This window comes from Rhinopithecus roxellana, chromosome 1 (genome assembly GCF_007565055.1).
Source record: "Rhinopithecus roxellana isolate Shanxi Qingling chromosome 1, ASM756505v1, whole genome shotgun sequence".
In the NCBI taxonomy this organism is placed as follows: Eukaryota; Metazoa; Chordata; class Mammalia; order Primates; family Cercopithecidae; genus Rhinopithecus; species Rhinopithecus roxellana.
This window is the reverse complement of record NC_044549.1, coordinates 42,315,458-42,340,255: the sequence shown is the minus strand read 5'-3', so window position 1 is coordinate 42,340,255 and position 24,798 is coordinate 42,315,458. Positions and strand designations below refer to the sequence as shown.

The 24,798-nt window shown below is 36.8% G+C and overlaps 2 protein-coding genes across 5 annotated transcripts in view; one reads left to right on the top strand and one right to left on the bottom strand.

Annotated features, from left to right (window-relative positions):
* Positions 1-2,170, top strand: part of POLQ (DNA polymerase theta) — a 141,161-nt gene extending 138,991 nt beyond the window's left edge. Inside the window, exon 29 of the mRNA XM_030941682.1 lies at positions 2,057-2,170. Coding sequence (XP_030797542.1) covers positions 2,057-2,122 — 66 coding nt within the window. The 3' untranslated portion in view covers positions 2,123-2,170. The remainder of the gene's footprint in view (positions 1-2,056) is intronic.
* STXBP5L (syntaxin binding protein 5 like) overlaps positions 1-24,798 on the bottom strand; it is a 468,757-nt gene that overhangs the window by 18,065 nt on the left and 425,894 nt on the right. For all 4 annotated transcript variants that reach the window (XM_030941686.1, XM_030941695.1, XM_030941689.1 and 1 more), the window contains one exon: positions 23,085-23,324. In XM_030941686.1, the coding sequence (XP_030797546.1) occupies positions 23,085-23,324 (240 nt within the window). The remainder of the gene's footprint in view (positions 1-23,084; positions 23,325-24,798) is intronic.

Genomic DNA, 24,798 nt, shown 5'->3' with positions numbered 1-24,798 from the left:
AAGACATCAACTGGTCAAACCCTCTCATTATATTAAAAAAGAAAAAAAAAACAGACCCAGAAAGATTATGAAAGTTGGGCCAGGTCACATAGCAAGTTAGGTCAGAGCCTAGTTTAGAACTCAGATTTTTCTGATTCCTACCCCAGGATTCTTTCATTATATTATATAATCCCCCTTAAAGTCTTTTTATAAAAAAGAAAATTTAAAAAATGTACATATTTTATTTATTGAAATAACTTCAACTGAAAAAATAATCACACCATCTTATACCATTTTCTTATTTCATAAACCAGTTTGCTAGAAAATGCTTGATTTTTCTTCAAAATCAAACACTTAAGAAGAAATTTCAATATCTAGAATTCATGGTGGCAATTTTAATTGTATGAAAAAGACAAAACAATTACTTTCAGCTCTTAGGTAGGCTTTTGCATCTTTACACAGAAAGAAGTTTTACTCACCTGGATTCTCCAAGGTTGACAATGTATGCCAGATTATTGCCTGTAGGTGATTTGCATCAGTCTTGGAGGAAAATATACTATAAGCTTAGGAGGTAGTTTGGGCTCTAATGATCTTTGGATATTTCCAGAGTCTTCCCTAAGCAGTACCCTATTAGCCCTTTCTTTCCTTTGTCCTTTTACATCATGCAGAGAAAGTAAGTATGTCAGCTTAGACTGATATGCCTCAAGGGTGTACATGTGACAGAGACTTGAAAAGGGAAGGGTGACAGATAAAAATATATTCATTTAGAAAGCACTTACAAAGTCCTTAAAATTTATAAAATTGAAAAGAGTATATTGGGATGATCTAATATCTTAGTTGTGTTTTTAAATACACTTTAAGAAATCTATAAATGTACATACAGGCAACTGCAGAGGCTAGGGGAGTAGAGGTTTAGGTGCTGCAGTTTAAGGGTTAAGGGATAAAAGAACATCTCTCCTAGTCTCTCATGAAGGAAAAATGCCAAAAGCTAGGAAGAATTATTTAATTAAAATTAACCTAGGATTGATCCTGCTATTCAGTAAAACCACATTTTTATAACTACCTGCCATAGAAAGACTTTTCTAAGTATATCTTTGCATCCTTGATTTAGAGATGGCTGACAGTAGGTTAAAAAGACAAGAAATCCACATTTCGAAAGCCATTTTACTTATTGCATACAATCTGTCAGCATCAAAATGAATTTCTCAATAAGCTGCCTTTGCCAAAACAGCTGCTTTGTTTCTTAATTTTTAGTCATAAATGCTTTGATTATATTCTGTTCATTAGGTTTATACAGGGTTTAAGTTTTCCAAACAAGGTATTATTAATCTTTCAAGATTCTTCCTTTAAACTTTTCTAACTGGAAAAAACTCAAGTAAATCTAAATTATAAGCAGCTACTACTTCAGAAATACACTTACAATGTATGCTTAAACTTACAGGCTTCAATAATAAGATCTTAATTAAATCTACCATAAGTAACTGACCACACAATTAATTAATTAGGACTTTCCTCTTAAAGAAGATCTCACTGGCTAGGAGTGTACTTTACTCCAGCTTTCCCAAATAACCAGCCTTGCCCACTACAACCTTCATTCAATCAATACATATAGTATCAAGGACATTCTATGTGCTCTAGGCTCTATTTTAGTTAAAGGCAATATAGTAGTGAATAAAACAGACAAAAGTCTCTGCCTTCATAAAACTTACTTTCTGTGGTAGAGATAGATAGTATGTCTGATAAATAAGTAATCATATGGGATATTACATAGTAATAAGTACTAAGGAAAAAAAGCAGAAAAGAATATAGGAATTCTTGAAAAAAGGTAGATAAATTTTAAATGGTGTTATAGACTGAATGTTTGCATCCCCTGCCAACCTCTTATAAGAAAAATCACACGTTAAAGCCCCAGCCCCCACTATGGATCTATTTGAAGATGGAGCCTTTAAGGAAATAATTAAGATTAAATGAGATCATCAGGGTATGGCTCTAATCTGATAGAATTAGTGTCCTTTTAAAAAGAGATACCAGAGTACATGCTCTCTCTCTCTCTCCCCCTCCCTATGTGTACACAAAGGAAAGGCCATGTGAGCACACAACAAGAAGACAGCCATCTGCAACCCAAAGGAAGAGACCTCACTAGACATCTACCCTGCTGGCACCTTGAACTTAGAGTTTCAGTCTCCAAAACTGTGAGAAAATAAATTGCTATTGTTTAAGCCACTGAGTCTGTGATATTTCATTATGGCAACCTGAACAAACTAATAAAGAAGGGAAGTCTTTTCATCATCCTGTGGGAATTAGGGTTCAGGAAACCAGCACGAAATACTGATATTCTGTGACTGTTGTGAATAATTAATTATCCTTTGTCTCTGAGCCAGGAGTTTCATGTCTTCTATCAGCATTGAAACTGGCAACCTAACTTTACTAGCTTACAAGTAGAATAAAATCTCAGCTTCTTTATAGATCTTGACTTTCTAGAATGCCAAGAAGATTTATAGGAGGTAACATCAGAGAGATAAAGTAGAGCCAGATCATGTTGGTTCTTTTAGGATATGGTAAAGAGCTAGACTTTTACTTAGCATGAGATGGAAGGATTTTGAGAATGGAAGTGATGTAATCTAACTTTCATGTAACAGAATCACCCTACCTCCTGGACATATCCTAAAGGGAACCAAGGCTGGAAGCAGGGAGAGCAGTGAAGAGGTTGGTGTAATGGTCTGGGTAAAAAATGGATAGAGGCTTGGTTGAACTGTGTGGTAATAGTAGAGATGGTGAGCAATGTCAGAATCTGAGTATATTGTAAAGGTTGTGCCAGCAGGATTTGTTAACAAATTGGATTTAGGGTATGAAAGAAATATGGGGGTCAACTAATGTTTTTGACCCGAGAAACTGGAAGAATGGAGTTGTCATTAATAGATGTAGAAAAGTGTGGGAGGAATGAGAGGAATACCAAGAGCTCAGGTTTGAACATGTTAAGTTTGAGATACTTACTAAACATCCAAATGGATATCAAATAACTGCATATATGTTAGGAATTTGGGGAGAGGTCCAGACTATAAATATAAATGTATAATCCATCAGATTATAAATGACATTTAAGGGCATGAAGCTGTCTGAACTCATCTAGTGCTTCAATATAAAGAGAAAAGTTTCAAAGAATCAGTCTTGGGGCATTCTGGTTTAAGTCCACTGAAATGGAAGAGGAACAAGCAAAGAAGATTGAGAAGGAAGAGCCAAAAGGTAGGAAGAAAATCAGGTGAAAATAGCACTCTAGAATTTGAAGTGTTTTAAGGTAGGAATGGTAGCCTGTGTAATACGTTGCTGATATGTCAAATAAGATGTTGCCTGAGAAATGACCAAGAATTCCTATCTCCTTTTCTGCTCTATTTTTTTCCTTAGTACTTATTAGTATCTACTATTCCATATAATTACTTATTTATCATACATATTATCTATCTCTACCATAGAAAGTAAGTTTTATGAAGGCAAGGACTTTTGTCTGTTTTATTCACTACTATATTGCCCATGACTAAAACCACCTAGAATCTATTGTTTCTCTTTTTTAATGGAAGATATAACAATATATTTATACAACAATTCAGTAGAAAGAAAAACATTTATTATAAAGGAAACAAAGGAAAAGTTGCCAGATTGACTTTCTTAAGTAGGTGAAAGCGGGTAGAGTCTAGCATATAAGTAGAGTCTAGTGTATAAGCAGAGTCTAGAGTATAAGTGGAGTATAGTGAATAACTACCACCTAGTTCAAGCAAGCCTCTATCCATTTTTCATCCAGACTATTAATATTAACCTCTTCACTGCTCTCCCTGCTTCCAACCTTTTTTTTTTTTTTCTGAGACGGAGTCTTGCTCTGTCACCCAGGCTGGAGTGCAGTGGCCAGATCTCAGCTCACTGCAAGCTCCGTCTCCTGGGTTTACGCCATTCTCCTGCCTCAGCCTCCCGAGTAGCCAGGACTACAGGCGCCCGCCACCTCGCCCGGCTAGTTTCTTTTTGTATTTTTTAGTAGAGACGGGGTTTCACCATGTTAGCCAAGGATGGTCTCGATCTCCTGACCTCGTGATCCACCCGTCTCGGCCTCCCAAAGTGCTGGGATTACAGGCTTGAGCCACCGTGCCCGGCCCCTGCTTCCAACCTTGATTCCCTTTAGGATATGCCAGGAGATAGAATGATTCTGTTAAATGAATCACTTAGTTAGAAGCTTAGTTTAGTAATTGTAACGAGAGAATATGCAGGCCATGGAGATACAAGCAGATAAGGTTGGTAGATGTGATTATAGCTGTTGAAGTTTTTATCTGATTGTTTCAATTTTCTCAATAAAAGAGGACACTTGGTGATTGCTGAGATTGAAGATAGAAAAGTAAGTTTTGGAGATTTGAAGAGACTAGAGAAAATACGTAATTGTTAGCCAGGCATGATGGCATGCCTGTAGTCCCAGCTACTCAGATGGCTGAGACGGGAGGATCGCTTGAGCCTAGTAGTTCAGGGTGACAGTGAGCTGTGATTGCACCACTGCACTCCAGCCTGGGTGACAGAGTGAGACCGCATCTATACCAAAACAAAACAAAACACAGATACACACACACACACATGCAAACAACCAAAAGGATAAACAAGAAAATATGCAATTGTTGTCTAGGAGTGCAGGGGCAAGGACTAGGAAAATATAGTATGATTACCTAGCAGCGTAAGAGCCCACTTGAAGTTAGTGATGATTTATGATAAAATGAGACAATTTAGTGTGGTTATATATTTTTCTCTAGCCATACTCGGCTACATGGGCCTAGAAATAGGATAGGTAGAGTTGAATTTAACCAGGTTTGAGATCAAGCTGAATAAGCATGACAAAGCAAACAAAGCACAAAGGAGGCAAGAGAGTTGAAAATGCATGAAAGAAAGGCATTACAGAGCTTGGCTGTGAAATTTAAGTTAGAAAGTGGGAACATGAAGGGGGTGAATGACAATGAAAATGGAAGGATCAATAGATTAAGGTTCCAGTGAGGCTGAATAATTATATTAAAGTTGGAGTCTTAAGGAGTCTGAGATCTATATTTTCTTTCCTTTTCCCTTATACACATTGTTTAAACTTTAATTGTCTCTCAAATTCCATGGAACTTCTCAATTCCTATCTAGAATGTCCGCTCTTTGAGGACAGAAACTTTGTATGACTTCGTCATTACTTTATCTTCAGTGCTTATTATAGTATCTGGACATGTCATGTGCTCAATAAACATTTATTAACTTCCTGACTACTCCAGTTCACTCTTAGTTATGGATTTTAAAACTCCTATTTTATATTATATACTCAGGATCAGCTACACAATTTGTAGGCCTAGCGCAAAATGAAAATGCACTAGGCCCACAAATTATGGGGGCTTTTTTGTTCAAAAATTGGGAGAAGAGGTACCATTGAAGGTAGTAAATTATAAAGCTTTTTTCTTTCTTCTGTAGTCTATCTCTTTAGTGTTTTTATATTTGCTATTTATTTTCTATGTAAAGGAAAGTTAAAATTTGAAATTATTATTATTATTATTATTCTTTTGAGACGGAGTTTTGCTCTGCCACCCAGGCTGGAGTGCAGTGGCGCGATCTCAGCTCACTGCAAGCTCCGCCTCCCGGGTTCCCGCCATTCTCCTGCCTCAGCCTCCCGAGTAGCTGGGACTACAGGTGCCTGCTACGTCGCCCGGCTAGTTTTTTTTTTGTATTTTTAGTAGAGACAGGGTTTCACCATGTTAGCCAGGATGGTCTCGATCTCCTGACCTCGTGATCCGCCCGTCTCGGCCTCCCAAAGTGCTGGGATTACAGGCTTGAGCCACCGTGCCCGGCCAAAAATTTGAAATTATTAACATGATTTTTTCTGGCCAACTCCATGTGGATAATTATTTCATAGCTCTGGAGACTATCTATTGTATTTTTGCTACAGTTCAAAATAGAGGCTAAATGTTCTTATAAAGAATATTACAAAGATGAATAATAAAAAATCATGTTAATAATAAATTATTAAGAACATTTAGCCTCTATTTTGAACTGTAGCAAAAATACAATAGACAGTCTCCAGAGCTATGAAATAATTATCCACATGGAGTTGGCCAGAAGAGACAAACCAGTCAGTCTTAGGAAAGTTGGAAGGAGGAAGACAGAGTACTTCAAGTCCAGACCAGATCTGAGGAAGCACATTCTTAGGTATGGGGATACCTCTTTGAGCTTGAGAATACTTGCAAGATGACTGCAGATTTTCACAGGTATCTGAGGGTCTCACTACATGACTTCAGTTATTTAAGCACATTTGAGTCTGATGGCTGCCAAGTTTCTCCTCTTGACAGCAATAAGATCCCATCCTGCCACCTCAAACCATAGAAGAAGGGTGACTCCCAGAAAGTCTTTAAAACTGTTTGCTAGGAAGTGCTAGCTACTTGAACAGGACTGATTAAGAGTCTCAATCTAAGACATGGCCTCTGGTTGGCTGACCACATGCTAGAGTCACGAAGTGCCACCAACTCAGGATAAGGATGGCTGCCTCTGTTCCCCAGAATGTCACCAGGCATGTGCCTGACCCTGACCACCTCTGTGTATACTCCAGGCCCCAACAGAAGTGGAAAGTGAAAATGGAATGCCTCTCTCCCCACAAACTAAGTCATCGCCTAGGTGAGAGGTAGGTGGGAGGTAGACTGTGCATAAGCAGATGCTTCAAGCCCCTGGTGCATGTTCTATTGTCTCATTGGTCTTCCCTTACAAAGCATACATCAAAAGATAAAATTGTTAAGAATTTTAAGACTTTTTCAGAGCAGAGAGCCTTCTGGGAGCAGAACCCTGTGCATCAGTAGACAAAAGGGGCAACTAAGGTTTCATTTGTAGACTCAGCACATCTGGGAACTTGCTAAAAATGCAAATTCTTGGACCCTACCTCAGACCTAACGAATCAGAAACTTTGGGGATGGGGCCTAGTAATCTGTGTTGTAATGAATCCTTCAAGTGATTTTGATGCAGACAAAAGTGATAGGTAATAGAATAGATAAATCTCTAGGTTTGTAATTTCAATGATTTAATGCACTTCAAATTTCCATATCATTAATAAGAATTTGTTGTCAGGACAACCAAAATAATTAAAGTGAAAACATTCCTTAAAAAAGAGAAATGGGCTTTACCTAGTTAGGAGGTTTCTGATTACTGACTGAATTTCCCAAGTAGTTGTGGTTCTGTTCAGACTTTCTATTTCTTCATGATTCAGTCTTCGTAAGTTGTATATTTCTAGGAATGTATAAATTTATTCTAAGGTATCCAGTTTGTTGGCATATAATTGTTCATAATGGTCTCTTATGATCCTTTCTATTTCTGTAGTATCAGTTGTAATGTCTCCATTTTCATTTCTGATTTTATTTTAGTCTTCTCTCTTTTTTCTTAGTCTAGCTAAGAGTTTATCAATTTTGTTTAATTTTAATTAAATTTAGTTTTCGAAAAATTAACACTTATTTTTGTTAAAAAATGGGCTAAGGACTTGAATAAACATTTCTCCAAAGAAGATATGCAAATGGCCAACAAGTATATGTAATGATCTTCACTGTCACTAATCATTAGGGTAATACCAATCAAAACCATGACCTCATATCTGTTAAGAGTGCCATTATCAACAAACAAACACAAAAACAAGTGTTGGCAGGATGTGGAGAAACTGCAACCCTTGTATGCTGTTGCCAGGAATGCAAAATGGTGCAACTGCTATGGAAAAAAGTATGGAAGTTCCTCAAAAATTGAAAAATAGGACTATCATATGATCCAGCAACCCAGTTCTGGGTATGTATCCCAGGAACAGGATGTTGAAGAGATACATACTCCTATGTTCATTGCAACATTATTCACAATAGCAAAGATGTGGGAATAACCTAAATGTCTGTCAACAAATGGATGGGTAAAAAAAATTGGTATATACATACAGTGGATTATTCAGCCTTAAAAGAAAAGAAAATTATGCAGTATGCAACAACATAGATGAAATTTGAGGATATTAAGTGAAACAAGCCAGTAGCAGAAACACAATTACTGCATGATTTCACTTATATAAGGCATCTAAAATAGTCAAACTCATAGAATCAAAGAATAAGATGATAATTACCAGGTGCTGCAAAGGGAAAGTGGGGAGTTGCTAATAACATAGTGGAAAATTTCAGTCATGAAAGCTGAATGAGTTCTAGAGATTTGCTATACAACATTGTACCTAGTCACTAATAATACTGTATTATATACATAAAAGTCTGTCACAAGGGTAGATCTCATGTTAAATGTTCATATCAGAATAAAATTTTAGAAAAAGAAGTGAAGTAGGACTAACACTTGTTGAGTATGCTTTATGTGCTAATGTTTTACATAAATGATCTCATGAAGTCCTCCCAACAAAAACTTAGGTGAAGCTGTCTTGGATTTTTTATGATGCTACAGCTCACAGAAGTTAAGTAACTGTTCCAAATCACCAAAGCGAAATGGGCAGAGCTGTAATCTAAACCCATGGCTTTCTGAACCTAATAATTACATATTTTTGTTTTTGTTTTGCTTTGCTTTGGCCTCCCAAGAAATAAGAACAAACTGCAAAGTAAATAATTCTGATACTTTTTTCTTTAGACTTTTCCTGACCATACGTATGGAGAAAATGCAAGAATATTTTATTAATGACTGAAGGTTTAGCAGAAACAATTTAATGTATATATCATACTCATTTGTAAGACTGCTTTTGGAAAAATCAGTCTTAATTAAAAGTCATAATTTTTCATTTCCTATTTGAAAAAATTTTCATTTTGAATTTATATTTCCACAGTCCAAGATTATTTCTTCTGTTTCAGACTTTTCTTATATGAAATAGAAGAGTTTGGTTTAGTTTTGGGTTTGGTTTAGCCTGAAAAAAAGATATAAAATGGCAAATACTTCAAAACTACAGCCCAAGTAAGGATGTGTATAATTGACCATCTTTCAATGTTTGCCAGTCACACATCTAAAGGGTTACTTACTATTTCTGTTCTATTAAGAAAAGAACTCTATATCTAGTTCATTGAATGTTCACAAAGAATGATAATAGATTTTTTTCATCTGTCTATATAAGAAGGGGCCCTATTCTGGCAAAAGTCTGAATTCATGCCAATAACAAATGACAAAAGGGTAAGTGAAGTTTTGTTTTTGATAGTGCCTGAAGGGAATTTCATTTTTCTTCAGTGAATTTTAAAAATCTAAAAATCCTTTAAAACCCTCAACAGCCTGTAATCCTATAGCACTTTGGGAGACCGAGGCGGGTGGATCACAAGGTCAGGAGATCGAGACCATCCTGCTAACATGGTGAAACCCCGTCTCTACTAAAACATACAAAAAACTGGCCAGGTGCAGTGGCTCATGCCTGTGATCCCAGCACTTTGGGAGGCCAAGGCGGGCAGATCATGAGGTCAGGAGATTGAGACCATCCTGGCTAGCATGGTGAAACACTGTCTCTACTAAAAATACAAAAAAATTAGCTGGGCGTCGTGGTGGGCTCCTGTAGTCCCAGCTACTTGGGAGGCTGAGGCAGGAGAGTGGTGTGAACCCAGGAGGCAGAGGTTGCAGTGAGCCGAGATTGCGCTGCTGCACTCTAGCCTGGGCAACAGAGTGAGACTCCATCTCAGAAAAAAAAAAAAAAAAAAAAAAACAAAAAATTAGGCGTGGTTGCAGGCACCTGTAGTCCCAGCTACTTGGGAGGCTGAGGCAGGAGAATTACCTGAACCCAGGAGGCGGAGCTTCCAATGAGCTGAAATTGCGCCACTGCACTCCAGCCTGGGTGACAGAGTGAGACTCCATCAAAAAAAAAAAAAAAAAAAAAAAAAAAAAAAAAAAAACAAAAACAAAAAACACCCTCAACAAACTAGACATAGAATATGCTTCAAAATAATAAAAGTCATATATGACAAACCCATAGTCAACATCATACTAAACAGGGAAATGTTGAAAGCATTCCCCCTAAAAACTGGAACAAGGCAAGGATATATACTTTAACCACTCCTATGCAACATGGTACTGGAAGTCCTAACCAGAGCAATCAGGCAAAAGAAAAAAAAAAAAAAAAGGCATTCAAATTGGAAAAAAGGAAGTCAAATTATTGCTGTTCACTGATTATATGATCTTATAACTAGAAAACCCTAAAGACTCTTTCAAAAGACTCCTAGATTTGGTAAATGACCTCAGCAAAGTTTCAGTATATAAAAATCAATGTATAAAAATCAGTACCACTTTTATACACTAATAATGATCAAGCCAAGAACCAAAAGAAGAACTCAGTCCCATTTATAAAAGCTATTAAGAAATACCTAGGAATACATTAATCAAGGAGGTGAAAGATCTCTACATGGAAAATTTAGAAAACACTAATGAAAGAAATCATAGATGACACAAACAAATGAAAAAACATCCCATACTCATAGATTGGAAGAATCAATATCATTAAAATGTCCATACTGCCCAAAACAATCTACAGATTCAACACCATTCCTATCAATTTACCAACAGCATTCTTCACAGAATTAGAAAAAATACTACTAAAATTCATATCTACAGATTCAACACCATTCCTATCAATTTACCAACAGCATTCTTCACAGAATTGAAAAAATATTACTAAAATTCATATGGAAACAAAACAGTCTGAATAGCCAAAGAAATCCTAAGCAAAAAGAATGAAGCTGGTGGTATCACATTGCCTGACTTCAAATTATACTACAAGACTATAATAACCAAAACAGCAGAGTACTGGTATAAACATAGATAGATAAATGGAAGAGAATAGAAGACCCAGAAATAAAACTATATACCGATAACTAACTGATCTTTGAGAAAGTCAACAAAAGCACCCACTGGGAAAAGAACATCTTATTTAATAAATGGTTCTGCAAAAATTGTGAAGCCATATGCAGAAGAATAAAACTGGACCCATATCTCTCAACATATACAAAAAGTAACTCAAGGTGAATTACAGACTTAAATGTAAGACCTGAAACTATCAAAATGTTAGAAGGAAACCTAGCAAAAACTCTTGTGTGGACACTAGCTTAGGGGAAGAATTCATGATTGAGACCTCAAAAGCAAATGCAGCAAAACTGAAAATAGACAAATAGGACTTAATTAAACTGAAAAGCTTATGTACAGAAAAAGAAATAAACAACAGAGTGAATAAACAACTTGAGGAATGGGAAAAATATTTGCCAACAATGCATCTGACAAAGGGCTAATACCAAGAATCTACAAGGAACTCAAGCAATTCAAAAAGGAAAACACAAATAACCCCATTAAAAAGTGAGCAAAATACATGAACAGGCATTTTTCAAAAGAACACATACAAATGGCCAAGAAATGAAAAAAAAAAATGCTCAACATCATTAATCATCAGAGAAATGAAAAAACCATAATAAGATACCATCTTACACCAGTCAGAATGGCTATTAATAAAAAATAAAAAAATAGACATTGGCAAAGATGCAGAGAAAAGGGAACACTTATACAGTATTGCTGGGAATTAAATTAGTACAACTTCTATGGAAAGCAATATGGAGATGTCTCAAAGAACTAACAATAGAACTACCTTTTGATCAAGTGATTCCACTACCTGGTATTTACACAAAAGAAAAGAAATAATCGTATCAAAAAGACACAAGCACGTGTATGTTTATTGCAGCACTATTTATAATAGCAAACTCATGGGATCAACCTAAGTGTCCATCAATGGGCAATTGGATTAAAAATATTATATATATATATATATTATATATATATATACACACACACACACACACACACACACTGGGCTTATTAAGTGACTACACACTGGGCTTATAAAGTGAATGACAACACACCGGGCTTATTAAGTGAATGACAAGGAGTTTGGTTTGTCTAGGGTCCAGGATATGTAGTGAAAGGTCAAAGACTATAAGGCTGGAAAAGAATGGTGGAGCTGGGGAATAGAAGATCTAAATGCCAAGGATTCCTTTCAATTGCTATATAAAAAATGTAAAGACTTGGGGGGTGTTCCATGACAGCCAAATAGGAACAGCTTGGGTCTGCAGCTCCCAGCGTGATCAACGCAGAAGATAGGTGGTTTCTGCATTTCCAACTGAGGTAACTGGTTCATTTCATTGGGACTGGTTGGACAGTGGGTGCAGCCCACGGAGGGTGAGTTGAAGCAGGGCAGGGCATCGCCTTATCTGGGAAGCACAAGGGGTCAGGGGATTTCCCTTTCCTAGTCAAGGGAAGCCGTTACAGACTACCTGGAAAAACAGGGCAATCCCGCCCAAATACTATGCTTTTCCCAAGGTCATAGCAACTGGCAAACAAGGTGATTCTCTCCTGTGCCTGGCTTGGTGGGTCCCATGCCCATGGAGCCTTGCTCACTGCTAGCACAGCAGTCTGAGATTGATCTGCAAGGTGGCAGCCTGGCTAGGGGAGGGGCGTCTGCCATTGCTGAGGCTTGAGTAGGTAAACAATGTGGCTGGGAAGCTCAAACTGGGTGGAGCCCACTGCAGCTCAACAAGGCCTACTGCCTCTAGAATCCAACTCTGTGGGCAGGGCACAGCTGAACAAAAGGTGGCAGACAACTTCTGCAGACTTAAATGTCCCTGTCTGACAGCTCTGAAGAGAGCAGTGGTTCTCCCAGTACGGCATTCGAGCTCTGAGAACAGACAAACTGCCTCCTCAAGTGGGTCCCTGACCTCTGTGTAGCCTAACTGGGAGGCACCTCACAGTAGGGGCTGACAGACACCTCATATAGGTGGCTGCCCCTCTGTGACGAAGCTTCCAGAGGAAGGATCAGGCAGCAATATTTACTGTTCTGCAATATTTGCTGTTCTGCAGCATCCACTGGTGATACCCATGCAAACGGTCTGGAGTGGAACTCTAGCAAACTCCAACAGACCTGCAGCTGAGGGACCTGACTGTTAGAAGGAAAACTAACAAATAGATAGGAATAGCATCAACATCAACAAAAAGGTCATCTACACCAAAACCCCACCTCTTGGCACCAACATCAAAGACCAAAGGTAGATAAAACCACAAAGATGAGGAGAAACCACAGCAGAAAAGCTGAAAATTCTAAAAATCAGAGTGCCTCTTCTCTTCCAAAGGATCACAACTCCTCGCCAGCAACAGAACAAAGCTGGACAGAGAATAACTTTGATGAGTTGACAGAAGTAAGCTTCAGAAGGTTGGTAATAACAAATTTCTCCGAGTGAAAGGAGGATGTTCAAACCCATTGCAAGGAAGCTAAACAGCTTGAAAAAAGAGTAGATGAATGGCTAACTAGAATAAACAGTGTAGCAAAGACCTTAAATGACCTGACGGAGCTAAAACCATGGCATGAGAACTTGGTGGCACATGCACAAGCTTCAATAGCTGATTCGATCAAGTGGAAGAAAGGGTATCAGTGATTGAAGATCAAATTAACGAAATAAAGTGACAAAACAAGATAGAGAAAAAAGAGTAAAAAGAAACGAACAAAGCCTCCATGAAATATGGGACTATGTGAAAAGACCAAATCTAGTTTGATTGGTGTACCTGAAAGTGATGGGGAGAATGGAACAAAGTTGGAAAACACTCTTCAGGATATTATCCAGGAGAACTTCCCCAACTTAGTAAGGCACTCCAACATTCAAATTCAGGAAATACAGAGAACATTACAAAGATACTCCTTGAGAAGAGCAACTCTGAGACACATAATTGTCAGATTCACTGAGGTTGAAATGAAGGAAAAGAAGTTAAAGGCAGTCAGAGAGAAAGGTCGAGTTACCCACAAAGGGAAGCCCATCAGACTAACAGGGCATCTATCCACAGAAACCCTACAAGCCAGAAGAGAGTGGGGGCCAATGTTCAACATTCTTAAAGAAAAGAATTTTCAACCCAGAATTTCATATCCAGCCAAACTAAGCTTCATAAGTGAAGGAGAAATAAAATGCTTTACAGACAAGCAAATACTGAGAGATTTTGCCACCACCAGGCCTGCCTTACAAGAGTTCCTGAAAGAAGGACATGGAAATAAACAACTGGTACCAGCCGCTGCAAAAGCAAGCCAAATTGTAAAGACCATTGATGCCATGAAGAAACTGAATCAATTAATGGGCAAAATAACCAGCTAACATAATGTCAGGATCAAATTCACACATAACAATATTAACCTTAAATGTAAATGGGCTAAATGCCCCAATTAAAAGACACAGACTGGCAAACTGGATGAAGAGTCAAGACCCATCAGTGTACTGTATTCAGGAGACCCATCTCACATGCAAAGATGCACATAGGCTCAAAGTAAAGGGAAGGAAGAAGATCTACCAAGCAAATGGAGAACAAAAAAAAGCAGGGATTGCAATCCTAGTCTCTGATAAAACAGACTTTATACCAACAAAGATCAAAAGAGACAAAGAAGGCCATTACATAATGGTAAACGGTTCAACTCAACAAGAAGAGCTAACTATCCTAAATATATATGCACCCAATACGGGAGCACCCAGATTCATAAAGCAAGTCCTTAGAGACTTACAAAGATACTTAAATGGCCACACAATAATAATGGGAGACTTTAACACCCCAATGTCAATATTAGACAGACCAACAAGACAGAAGGTTAAAAAGGATATCCAGGAATTGAACTCAGCTCTGCAACAAGCAGACCTAATAGACATCTACAGAACTTTTTACCCCAAATCAACAGAATATACATTCTTCTCAGCACCACATCAAACTTATTCCAAAATTGACCACATAATTGGAAGTAAAGCACTCCTCAGTAAATGTAAAAGAACACAAATCACAACAAACTGTCTGTCTGACCACAGTGCAATCAAATTAGAACTCAAGATTAAGAAACTCACTCAAAACCGCACAACTACATGGAAACTGAACAACTTGCTCCTGAATGACTACTGGGTAAATAATGAAATGAAGGCAGAAATAAAGATATTCTTTGAAACCAATGAGAACAAAGACACAATGTACCAGAATCTCAGGGACACATTTAAAGCAGTGTGTAGAGGGAAATATATAGCACGAAATGCCCACAAGAGAAAGCAGGAGAGATCTAAAATCGACACCCTAACATCACAATTAAAAGAACTAGAGAACCAAGAGCAAACAAATTCAAAAGCTAGCAGAAGGCAAGAAATAATAACTAAGAATAGAGCAGAACAGAAAGAGATAGAGACACAAAAAACCCTTCAAAAAATCAATGAATCCAGGAGCTGGTTTTTTGAAAAGATCAACAAAATTGATAGACCGCTAGCAAAACTAATAAAGAAGAAAAGAGAGAAGAATCAAATAGATGCAATAAAAAACGATAAAAGGGGTATCACCACGGATCCCACAGAAATACAAACTACCATCCAAGAATACTACAAACACCTCTACACAAATAAACTAAAAAGTCCTGAATAAATGGATAAATTCCTGGACACATACACCCTTCCAAGACTAAACCAGGAAGAAGTTGAATCTCTGAATAGACCAATAACACTCTGAAATTGAGGCAATAATTAATAGCCTACCAACCAAAAAAAGTCCAGGATCAGATGGACTCACAGCTGTATTCTACTAGACTGCACAAAGAGAAGCTGGTGCCATTCCTTCTGAAACTATTCCAATCAATAGAAAAAGAGGGAATCCTCCCAAATTCATTTTATGATGCCCACATCATCCTGATAACAAAGCCTGACAGAGACACAACAAAAAAAAGAGAATTTTAGACCAATATCACTGATGAACATGGATGTGAAAATCCTCAATAAAATACTGGCAAACCAAATCCAGCAGCACATTGAAAACCTTATCCAACACGATCAAGTCGGCTTCATCTCTGGGATGCAAGGCTGGTTCAACATACACAAATCAATAAATGTAATCCATCACATAAACACAACCAATGACAAAAACCACATGATTATCTCAATAGACGCAGAAAAGGCCTTTGACAAAATTCAACAGCCTTTCATGCTAAAAAACTCTCAATAAACTAGGTATTGATGGAACGTATCTCAAAATAATAAGAGCTATTTATGACGAACCCACAGCCAATATCATGCTGAATGGATAAAAACTGGAAGCATTCCCTTTCCGAGACAAGATAAGGATGCCCTCTCTCACCAGTCCTATTCAACATAGTGTTGGAAGTTCTGGCCAGGACAATCAGGCAGGACAAAGAAATAAAGAGTATTCAATTAGTTAAAAAGGAAGTCAAATTGTCCCTGTTTGCAGATGACATGATTGTATATTTAGAAAACCCCGTCGTCTCAGCCCAAAATCTCCTTAAGCTGATAAGCAACTTCAGCAAAGTCTCAGGACACAAAATCAATGTGCGAAACTCACAAGCATTCCTATACACCATTAACAGACAAACAGAGAGCCCAATAATGAGTGAACTCCCATTCACAATTGCTACAAAGAGAATAAAATACCTAGGAATCCAACTTACAAGGGATGTGAAGGACCTCTTCAAAGAGAACTACATACCGCTGCTCAAGGAAATAAAAGAGGACACAAACAAATGGAAGAATATTCCATGCTTGTGGATAGGAAGAATCAATATCATGAATATGGCCATACTGCCCAAGGCAATTCATAGATTCAATGCCATCCCCATCAAGCTACCAATTACTTTCTTCACAGAATTGGAAAAAACTACTTTAGAGTTCATATGGAACCAAAAAAGAGCCCATATTGCCAAGACAATCTTAAGCAAAAAGAACAAAGCTGGAGGCATCAAGCTACCTGACTTCAAACTATACTACAAGGCTACAGCTAACCAAAACATCATGGAACTGGTACCAAAACACAGATATAGACCAGTGGAACAGAACAGAGGTCTCAGAAATAATACCACACATCTATAACCATCTGATCTTTGACAAACCTGACAAAAACAAGAAATGGGGAAAGGATTCCCTATTTAATAAATAGTGCTGGGAAAACTGGCTAGCCATATGTAGAAAGCTGAAACTGGATCCTTTCCTTACACCTTATACAAAAATTAATTAAAGATCAATTAAAGATTTAAATGTTAGACTTAAAACCATAAAAACCCTAGAAGAAAACCTAGGCAGTACCATTCAGGTCACAGGCATGGGCAAAGACTTCATGTCTACACACCAAAAGCAATGGCAACAAAAGCCAAAATTGACAAATGGGATCTAATTAAACTAAAGAGCCTTTGCACAGCAAAATAAACTACCATCAGAATGAACAGGAAACCTACAGAATGGGAGAAAATTTTTGCAATCTACCGATCTGTCAAAGGGCTAATATCCATAATCTACAAAGAGCTCAAAAAAATTTACACTAAAAAAACCAGCAAACCCATCAAAAAGTGGGCAAAGGATATGAACAGACACTTCTCAAAAGAAGCCATCTATGCAGCCAGCAGACATATGAAAAAATGCTCATCATCACTGGTCATCAGAGAAATGCAAATCAAAATCACAATGAGATACCATCTCACACTAGTTAGAATGGCAATCATCAAAACGTCAGGAAACAACAGGTGCTGCAGAGGATGTGGAGAAATAGGAACGCTTTTACACTGTTGGTGGGACTGTAAACTAGTTCAACCATTATGGAAAACAGTGTGGCGATTCCTCAAGGACCTAGAACTAGAATTACCATTTGACCCAGCCATCCCACTACTGGGTATATACTCAAAGGATTATAAATCATGCTACTATAAAGATGCATGCACACGTATGCTTATTGCAGCACTATTCACAATAGCAAAGAACTGGAACCAACCCAAATGTCCATCGGTGATAGACTGGATTAAGAAAATATGGCACATATACACTATGGAATACTTCGCAGCCATAAAAACGGATGAGTTCATGTCCTTTGCAGGGACATGGATGAAACTGGAAACCATAATTCTCAACAAATTATCACAAGGACAGAAAATCAAACACTGCATGTTCTCACTCATAGGTGAGAACTGAACAATGAGATCACTTGAACTCAGGACGGGGAACATCACGCACTGGGGTCTGTCAGGGGTTGGGGATCTGGGGAAGGGATAGCATTAGGAGAAATACCTAATGTAAATGATGAATTGATGGGTGCAGCAAACCAACACTGGCACGTGTATACCTATGTATCAAACCTGCACATGGTGTACATGTACCCTAGAACTTAAAGTATAATAAAATAAATAAATAAATAATGAAATCATTGCACTTTGCAGCAATGTGAATGCAGCTGGAGGCTGTTATCCTAAATAAAATGACTCGGAAAGTAAAAAACTACATGTTCTCACTTATAAGTTGATGCTAAACAATGGGTACACATGAACATATGAAATAGAATAATAGGTATTGGTAACTCCAAAAGGTGCTAAATATTGAAACCTATAAATGGGGAGTATATATGTTGATTATTCTGTATGAGGCCTTTGTTATTCTTGTTCAGTCAAATGTAATGATTATGTTTAACTATGCTATTATTGTATTAGTTCTTATTGCAGTTTATAAGAGATAAAATGCGTGAATTTCGTAAGTATATTTGAAATATACCTATCTTACATCAAAAGATCTTAACTAAACAATACTTTAATAAAGTTTTTCATCAAGGTTTAGACTTAGGATTAAAAATACTATCATTCTAATTTCAATTAAATAATTTCCAGACAAAGCCTATTAACCAGTTTCATATTATATCTATAAGAAAGCACATTAACCTATTTTCATATTTATATAAATTAACTTACTAGTTCTTCAATGGAGAAGTGGACTTTAAAGAAATTGAATGCTGGAAAGTAAGTTTGACTTAGGGAGTAAGGCTGGGACAACTCCAGAGTAGACAGGGTAGGTCCAAAAGTGAAAATCAATTATAAAAATAATACTGGCATATGACCAGTTTGAAGGCAGTGAGTAAAATGATCAGAAGAAAAAAATTGAAGTTATGGAGGCTATTTAGGTAGTATGATGGCTATTAATTACATTTCTGTTAATATTCTACTAACAGAAATGAAAGAGTGTTAAAAATAACTAGTTTGGAAGTTGATATGGTTTGGATGTTTGTCCCCTCCAAATCTAATGTTGAAATGTAATCTCCAATGTTGGAGGTAGGGCCTAATGGGACGTGTTAGATCGTGAGGATGGATCCCTTATGAATGGCTTAGCATCATCTCCTTGGTGATTATTGAGTTCTCTCTCTGTTAGTTCACATAAGATCTGCTTGTTTAAAATTATATGGTACCTCCCTCCTCTCTCTCTTGCTTTTCCTCTTGCCATGTAATGTGCCTGTTCCCTCTTTGCCTTCCACCATGATTGGAAGCTTCCTGAGGCCTCACCAGAAGCTGAGCAAATGTCGGCACCATGCTTCCTGTACAGCCTGAAGAGCTGTGAGCCAATTAAACCTCTTTTCTTTATAAATTGCCCAATCTCAGGTATTCCTTTATAGCAATGAAAAAGCAGCCTACCACTGGGGTAAGGAGAATGAATTTGTTCTGGAGAATCTTGACTTTAATCATGAATTTAAATCTTGAGTTTAATTATGAGATATATATGTATATGTATATTATATATACATATACATATATATAACATATATATATATTACAAAGCAGTGCTAGGTACTTTGTATGGCAGAACTGATCATTATAGAATAATTTATAGTTGGCAGCATAAAGAGTTAAGTAGAAATAAATAAAATTTAAAATGAGTTTTAATAAATTTCTCACCAAGTTGCTAGTGGAAAGTAAAATTCCTAGGGGAGGAAATGAAGAGGGGGAGGGGGACAGAGAAGGGACAAAGTTTGCTAGTGGCAGAATTTTCATTTTTTTCCTTTATATTTTGATTTTTACAATTATAAAATTTAAAATTTAATAACTAGATCTTGAAAAAAAAAAAAACCAGTGTTTTGCATCACAAGTTTTGTACTGAAAAAAAAAAAAAATGCTAGGTAGTCTTTTCCTTCTTGACATGATTTATAAGGCACTGTATAATCATTCCCTGCCTACTTTTCCATCCTCATTTAGTATCATTCTATCTACAGTCTCCAGCTATGCCATGTCCTCTCTTACTTGTAGATTTTTACTCATGCCGTACTGAATTACTCTTTCAAAAGTTTTTTTTTTTTTTTTTTTTTTTTTTTTTTTCTAGAGACAGGGTCTCCCAGTGTTGCCCAGCTGGTCTTGAACTCCTGGGCTCAAGCATTCCTCCCACTTTGGTCTTCCAAAATGCTGAGATTACAATTGTAAGCCACTGCACCCAGCCCCTGAATTACTCTTAAACATCAGTACTGTACATTTACTCCCAAACTTGTCCAACTTCCACTTCAGATGTTATTTTTGTTAGGGAGCTCTTCCCCAAATCCCCCTGCCATGCTGCCACAGTATTCTTTATTTATCTTAGTGTAATTTCCATTATTATACTCTCTTTATTGTAATTTTGTGTTTAATTTTGTTTTTCCCTACAAGTCTCTGAAAACAGGGACCATTGTATCCCCAGTGCTTACTTCAGTGGTATGGTCTTGGTAAATGTTTGTTAAATGACTGGATACATTTCAAAGTAGACTGTTTTCAAGTCTAAGGAAACTATTTGACTCATGAATTTTCCTGGGCCAACTGACAAAAGTTTATTTAACAATGTTTTTACAGGAAAAAAAGATGCATTCAAGGCCAGAGAGCATGTCACTCACTTCAGCACTGACAATGGAAAAGTGCTAAATGCCCTTAAATCCAAACCTTCTTTAATGGTTCCCATTAGCTGTGGCAGCAACCATAATAACATAAACAGTACCCATAATAGTTCCCATAAGCTTAGGCAGAGACTCATGGAAAATAGGAAAGAAAATAGATATGGCAAGGAGGGTAAAGACTAGGACAGATAGTCAATAAGTAAGCTCTGAAAGAGGATGCACAAAATTTTCTACTTTAAATTTAAACAAGCTTTCTGTCACCTTTATCTTTTCCCTTCTTTCTTTTTACTGCCATAAATTATGGCTCCCAAGTAGGCTTTCTTTCTTGTAATGGTTAATTATAGAACAAACATGGGAACCGAGACTAATGGTTTCTCCTTTATATACAACTTTTTTTTTCAACAAATTAATAAGAATGTATTTTTAACAGCAGTTTCAGATCTAAAGAAAATTGAACAGAAAGTACAAAGAGTTCCCACGTACCCCTTCTGTCATTTCCTTTATTATTAACATCTTGTATAAGTGTGGCACATTTGATTTAATTCATTAATTTATTTATTATTTTGTATTGAGATGGAGTCTCACTCTGTCACCCAGGCTGGAGTGCAGTGGTGAGATTATGACTCACTGCATGCTCATCCTTCTGGGCTCAGGCGCACACCACCATACCTGGCTACTTTTTAAAAATTATTTGTACAGATGGGGTCTCATTATGCTGCCCAGACTGGTCTTGAACTCCTGGGCTCAAGCAATCCTCCTACCTTGGCCTCCCAAAGTGCTGGGATTATAGGTGTGAGCCACTGCACCCAGCAATTTTTTAAAAAATATGTATTTAGAAAAAATTTTTGGTAGTGATGGAGTCTCACTATGTTGCCCAGGCTGGCCTTAGATTCCTGGCCTCAAATAGTCTTCCTCCCTCAGCCTTCCAAAGTGCAGGAATTATAGGCATGAGCCACTGTGCCCAGCCAATGAACTGATGTTGACACATATTATTAACTAAAGTCTTGAAAGAATAGTGACATAGAGACTTGGAGAAGATAGCTTCCTATTAAATCTTATTAAATAGATAAATAAAAAGTTTTCAAATATTAACAAAATAATGCCAAAAGTTAAATCTATACTTATTTTGTATTTTGTCATCATTTTTTGGTCTAAGTATATGTGCTAAGAATGACAAAGAATTTCCCTATAATATTGAGAGACCTGCTTTGTTAGTCCAGGGATTGCTTATTTCTATGCTTGTGATACAGAAAACCACATTTGTTAGAATATTTCTAATTAGGAAATTGTCTTTAACTTACAGCTTTAAACTTGTGTGAAAGTGGAAGTTGATTTTACCTTTAAACTTGTGAGGAATGCCTGGTACATATTAGATGTCCAATATATATAATCTTTTATTGAGTTAAAGAATGAATTGAATTAGTAATTAATAATTCATTATGATCTCACTGGTTTGACTCCAACTAATTCAGCAGTCAAAAGAATTGTGTATATTTCCTCACAATTAGGAATATAGTAAAATACATTTTTTCATGTGAACTGTATGTTAAAATAAAGTAATCGTAACAATTAACTTTTAAAACACAAATCTGAATTTGCCACATTAATAGAGAACTGACTATTCTACCTACAATCTTGTCATATGAACTTAGCACATCAGTTAAAGGAAACACAACTGTAACCTTCTATATATATCCTTATGTAATAAAGCCCTTATCCTACAGATTAATGAAATTTCTTAACTTAAAAACTATCTGAAAATTTCTTATATAGGAAATAGGGAAACAATAAAATTAGTGATAAGAACAAATTAGGAATAACAGGAGGAATCACACTCATCTCTTCTTCAAAAAGGAAAAAAAGGTAATTCAAGGAGGAAGAGAATACAACATACGCTTGGCAACAACACTTATAACATTGGTCAAATTCTCTAGGCACTAGCATGAATAGGAAAGAAATTGTATGGCATGCTTTTGAAGCAAGATGAGAAGGTTATAAAAGTCTTTAGAAATCCACCTTTGGTCAGACAGCTTCTAGCTTAATTATTCTGACTTCTTCAAGGATGATGTAAAAACACTCATGCTCTAATCTGGCATGGAACTTTGGGTAAATGCTTCAATTTGTTAAAAATAAATTTAAGTTTTGCATTTAGGTTTTCCTCAGTGCTTTTCAGGAACTTATTTCCCATGTCATTGTTCAGGTTGGCACTTCCACAGTTTACTACCAAAGAAATGCTTTTACTCTTTTACCCCAAAGGAAAGCTACAATATGACAAATGTTGGGATGGTATATGATGTATAAAATTCTTAATAGTTCCCATTGTGTAGAATACTTATAACCTTTGCTCCAATACAAATTTATGTTTATAATACCTTATATCTAAATTTGAAAAAGTAAAAGTGAAGGAATGAATGAATACAAACTCTTACCACTTGGCAATACCATGACTGGCTCTGTAAACCTTTGTTCATCTGCTAATGGTAGGTTTAAGGAGATGATTAACACCATTCCCAGACTGGTTCCAACGAACAGACAAGGAGAGATGGTAGAGTCATTTTTCCGTGCAAAGGATTCCATGAAGTATAGTGCTGTAATTGCTTCTTTAGAATCTTTGTCAATACTGGAGATACTAGAGCTTCTGGAACGATTATAGGAATTTTCTCGGTTTTCTATGGAAATACATAAAAAACCCCACACAAATTGTTAGCATATTTCCACAATAACATCAGGGATTTAATATATAAAAACAGAAATTACGAGGAGGAAGTAAAATTATATTGTTTGTTAATTGACCTGGGAGGGAGCTTATCCAGTTCACCAGCTTATTTTGAAGATGGAGAAACTGAAGTCTAGAAGTATAATTCATAAGCTTAGGCAGACCTAGGACTAGAATTGGAGGCTCCTGAGTTCTGGCTCACCATTTTTCTTTCTCTATGTTAACTCACAAGTTAGTTGAAATTCTTTTACCTAGAAAAAAGATTTAGTCTAAATAGTAATGGTTATAAGAATTTCTGTATCAGTGAAATTGTGCTTCCCTCCTACCTCTAAATTGTTGGAAGTGTCCCTAACAGTTTCTTGTCAATTCCAAAGACAATATTGTGGTGATTGGCATGAAAGGGCTTATCTGGATCACAAATCTTCTGTGGCAAACATATTCTATATCTGGGGTAATTATAATTGTAAAAATTAACATTTCTATCAAGGCCAAAATGCAAATTTTATCTCTCTGAACTGCTTTCAGGCTGTTACCTTTAATTCAAATCCAGTCCTAACTTTGCCTAGGGCTAAACAAAGAGTATAGACTATATGCCATCCTGTTGATAGTGGTAATCTTTCTGAGAGTGCTTCAGCTCACTTGAAAAAAAAAAACAAAACAGGATGGTTTCAGGTTCTCCTCTCATCAACACTTGTACATGTGCACACTCCAATAAGCATAAACTTATAGAGCTCAGTGAAATGTTATCAAGGTTGTCCTGCTCTTATAATCTCTACAGAGTACAAGTTCTTCATATTTTTCTTTTTACGGCCTTCACTCTCTTTTCCCTCTTGATAGGTACACATGTAACTCATAATTGTTTTTATAGAAAGAGGCTAAATATAGGTTCCTCAAACTATTTTTTTTCTAGGAAACAAAATATAGTATTCCTAATTTCTCCTTTTTATCTCTTAGCAAATTTATAAAAATAATTGTTTGTCATAAAATTTAGAGATGAGAGGGAGTTTGGAGGTTATATATTTTACAGATTTGGAGACAGACTTAGAGTTTAGTAATTTTCCCAGAATCCAGGACAAATTAGAGGTAGAAGTATCTAAAATTCAAAATTCCCACCTCTCATTACAGTGATTCAGAGTGCTACTTCTGGCTGGGTGTGGTGGCTCATGGCTGGCTGTAACCCCAGTGCTTGAGGCCAGGAGTTCAAGACTACCTTGGGCAACTTAGTGAGACACTGTCTCTACAAAAACTGAAAAATAAGATGGATATGGTAGTGTGCACCTGCACCTCCAGCTGCTTGGGAGGCTGAGGCAGGAGAGTCACGTAAGTCCAGGAGTTAGAGGCTGCAGTGTGCTATGATTGTGCCACTGTAATCTAACCTCAGCAACAGAATGAGATCCTCTCTCTTAAAAAAATAAAAATTAAACAGG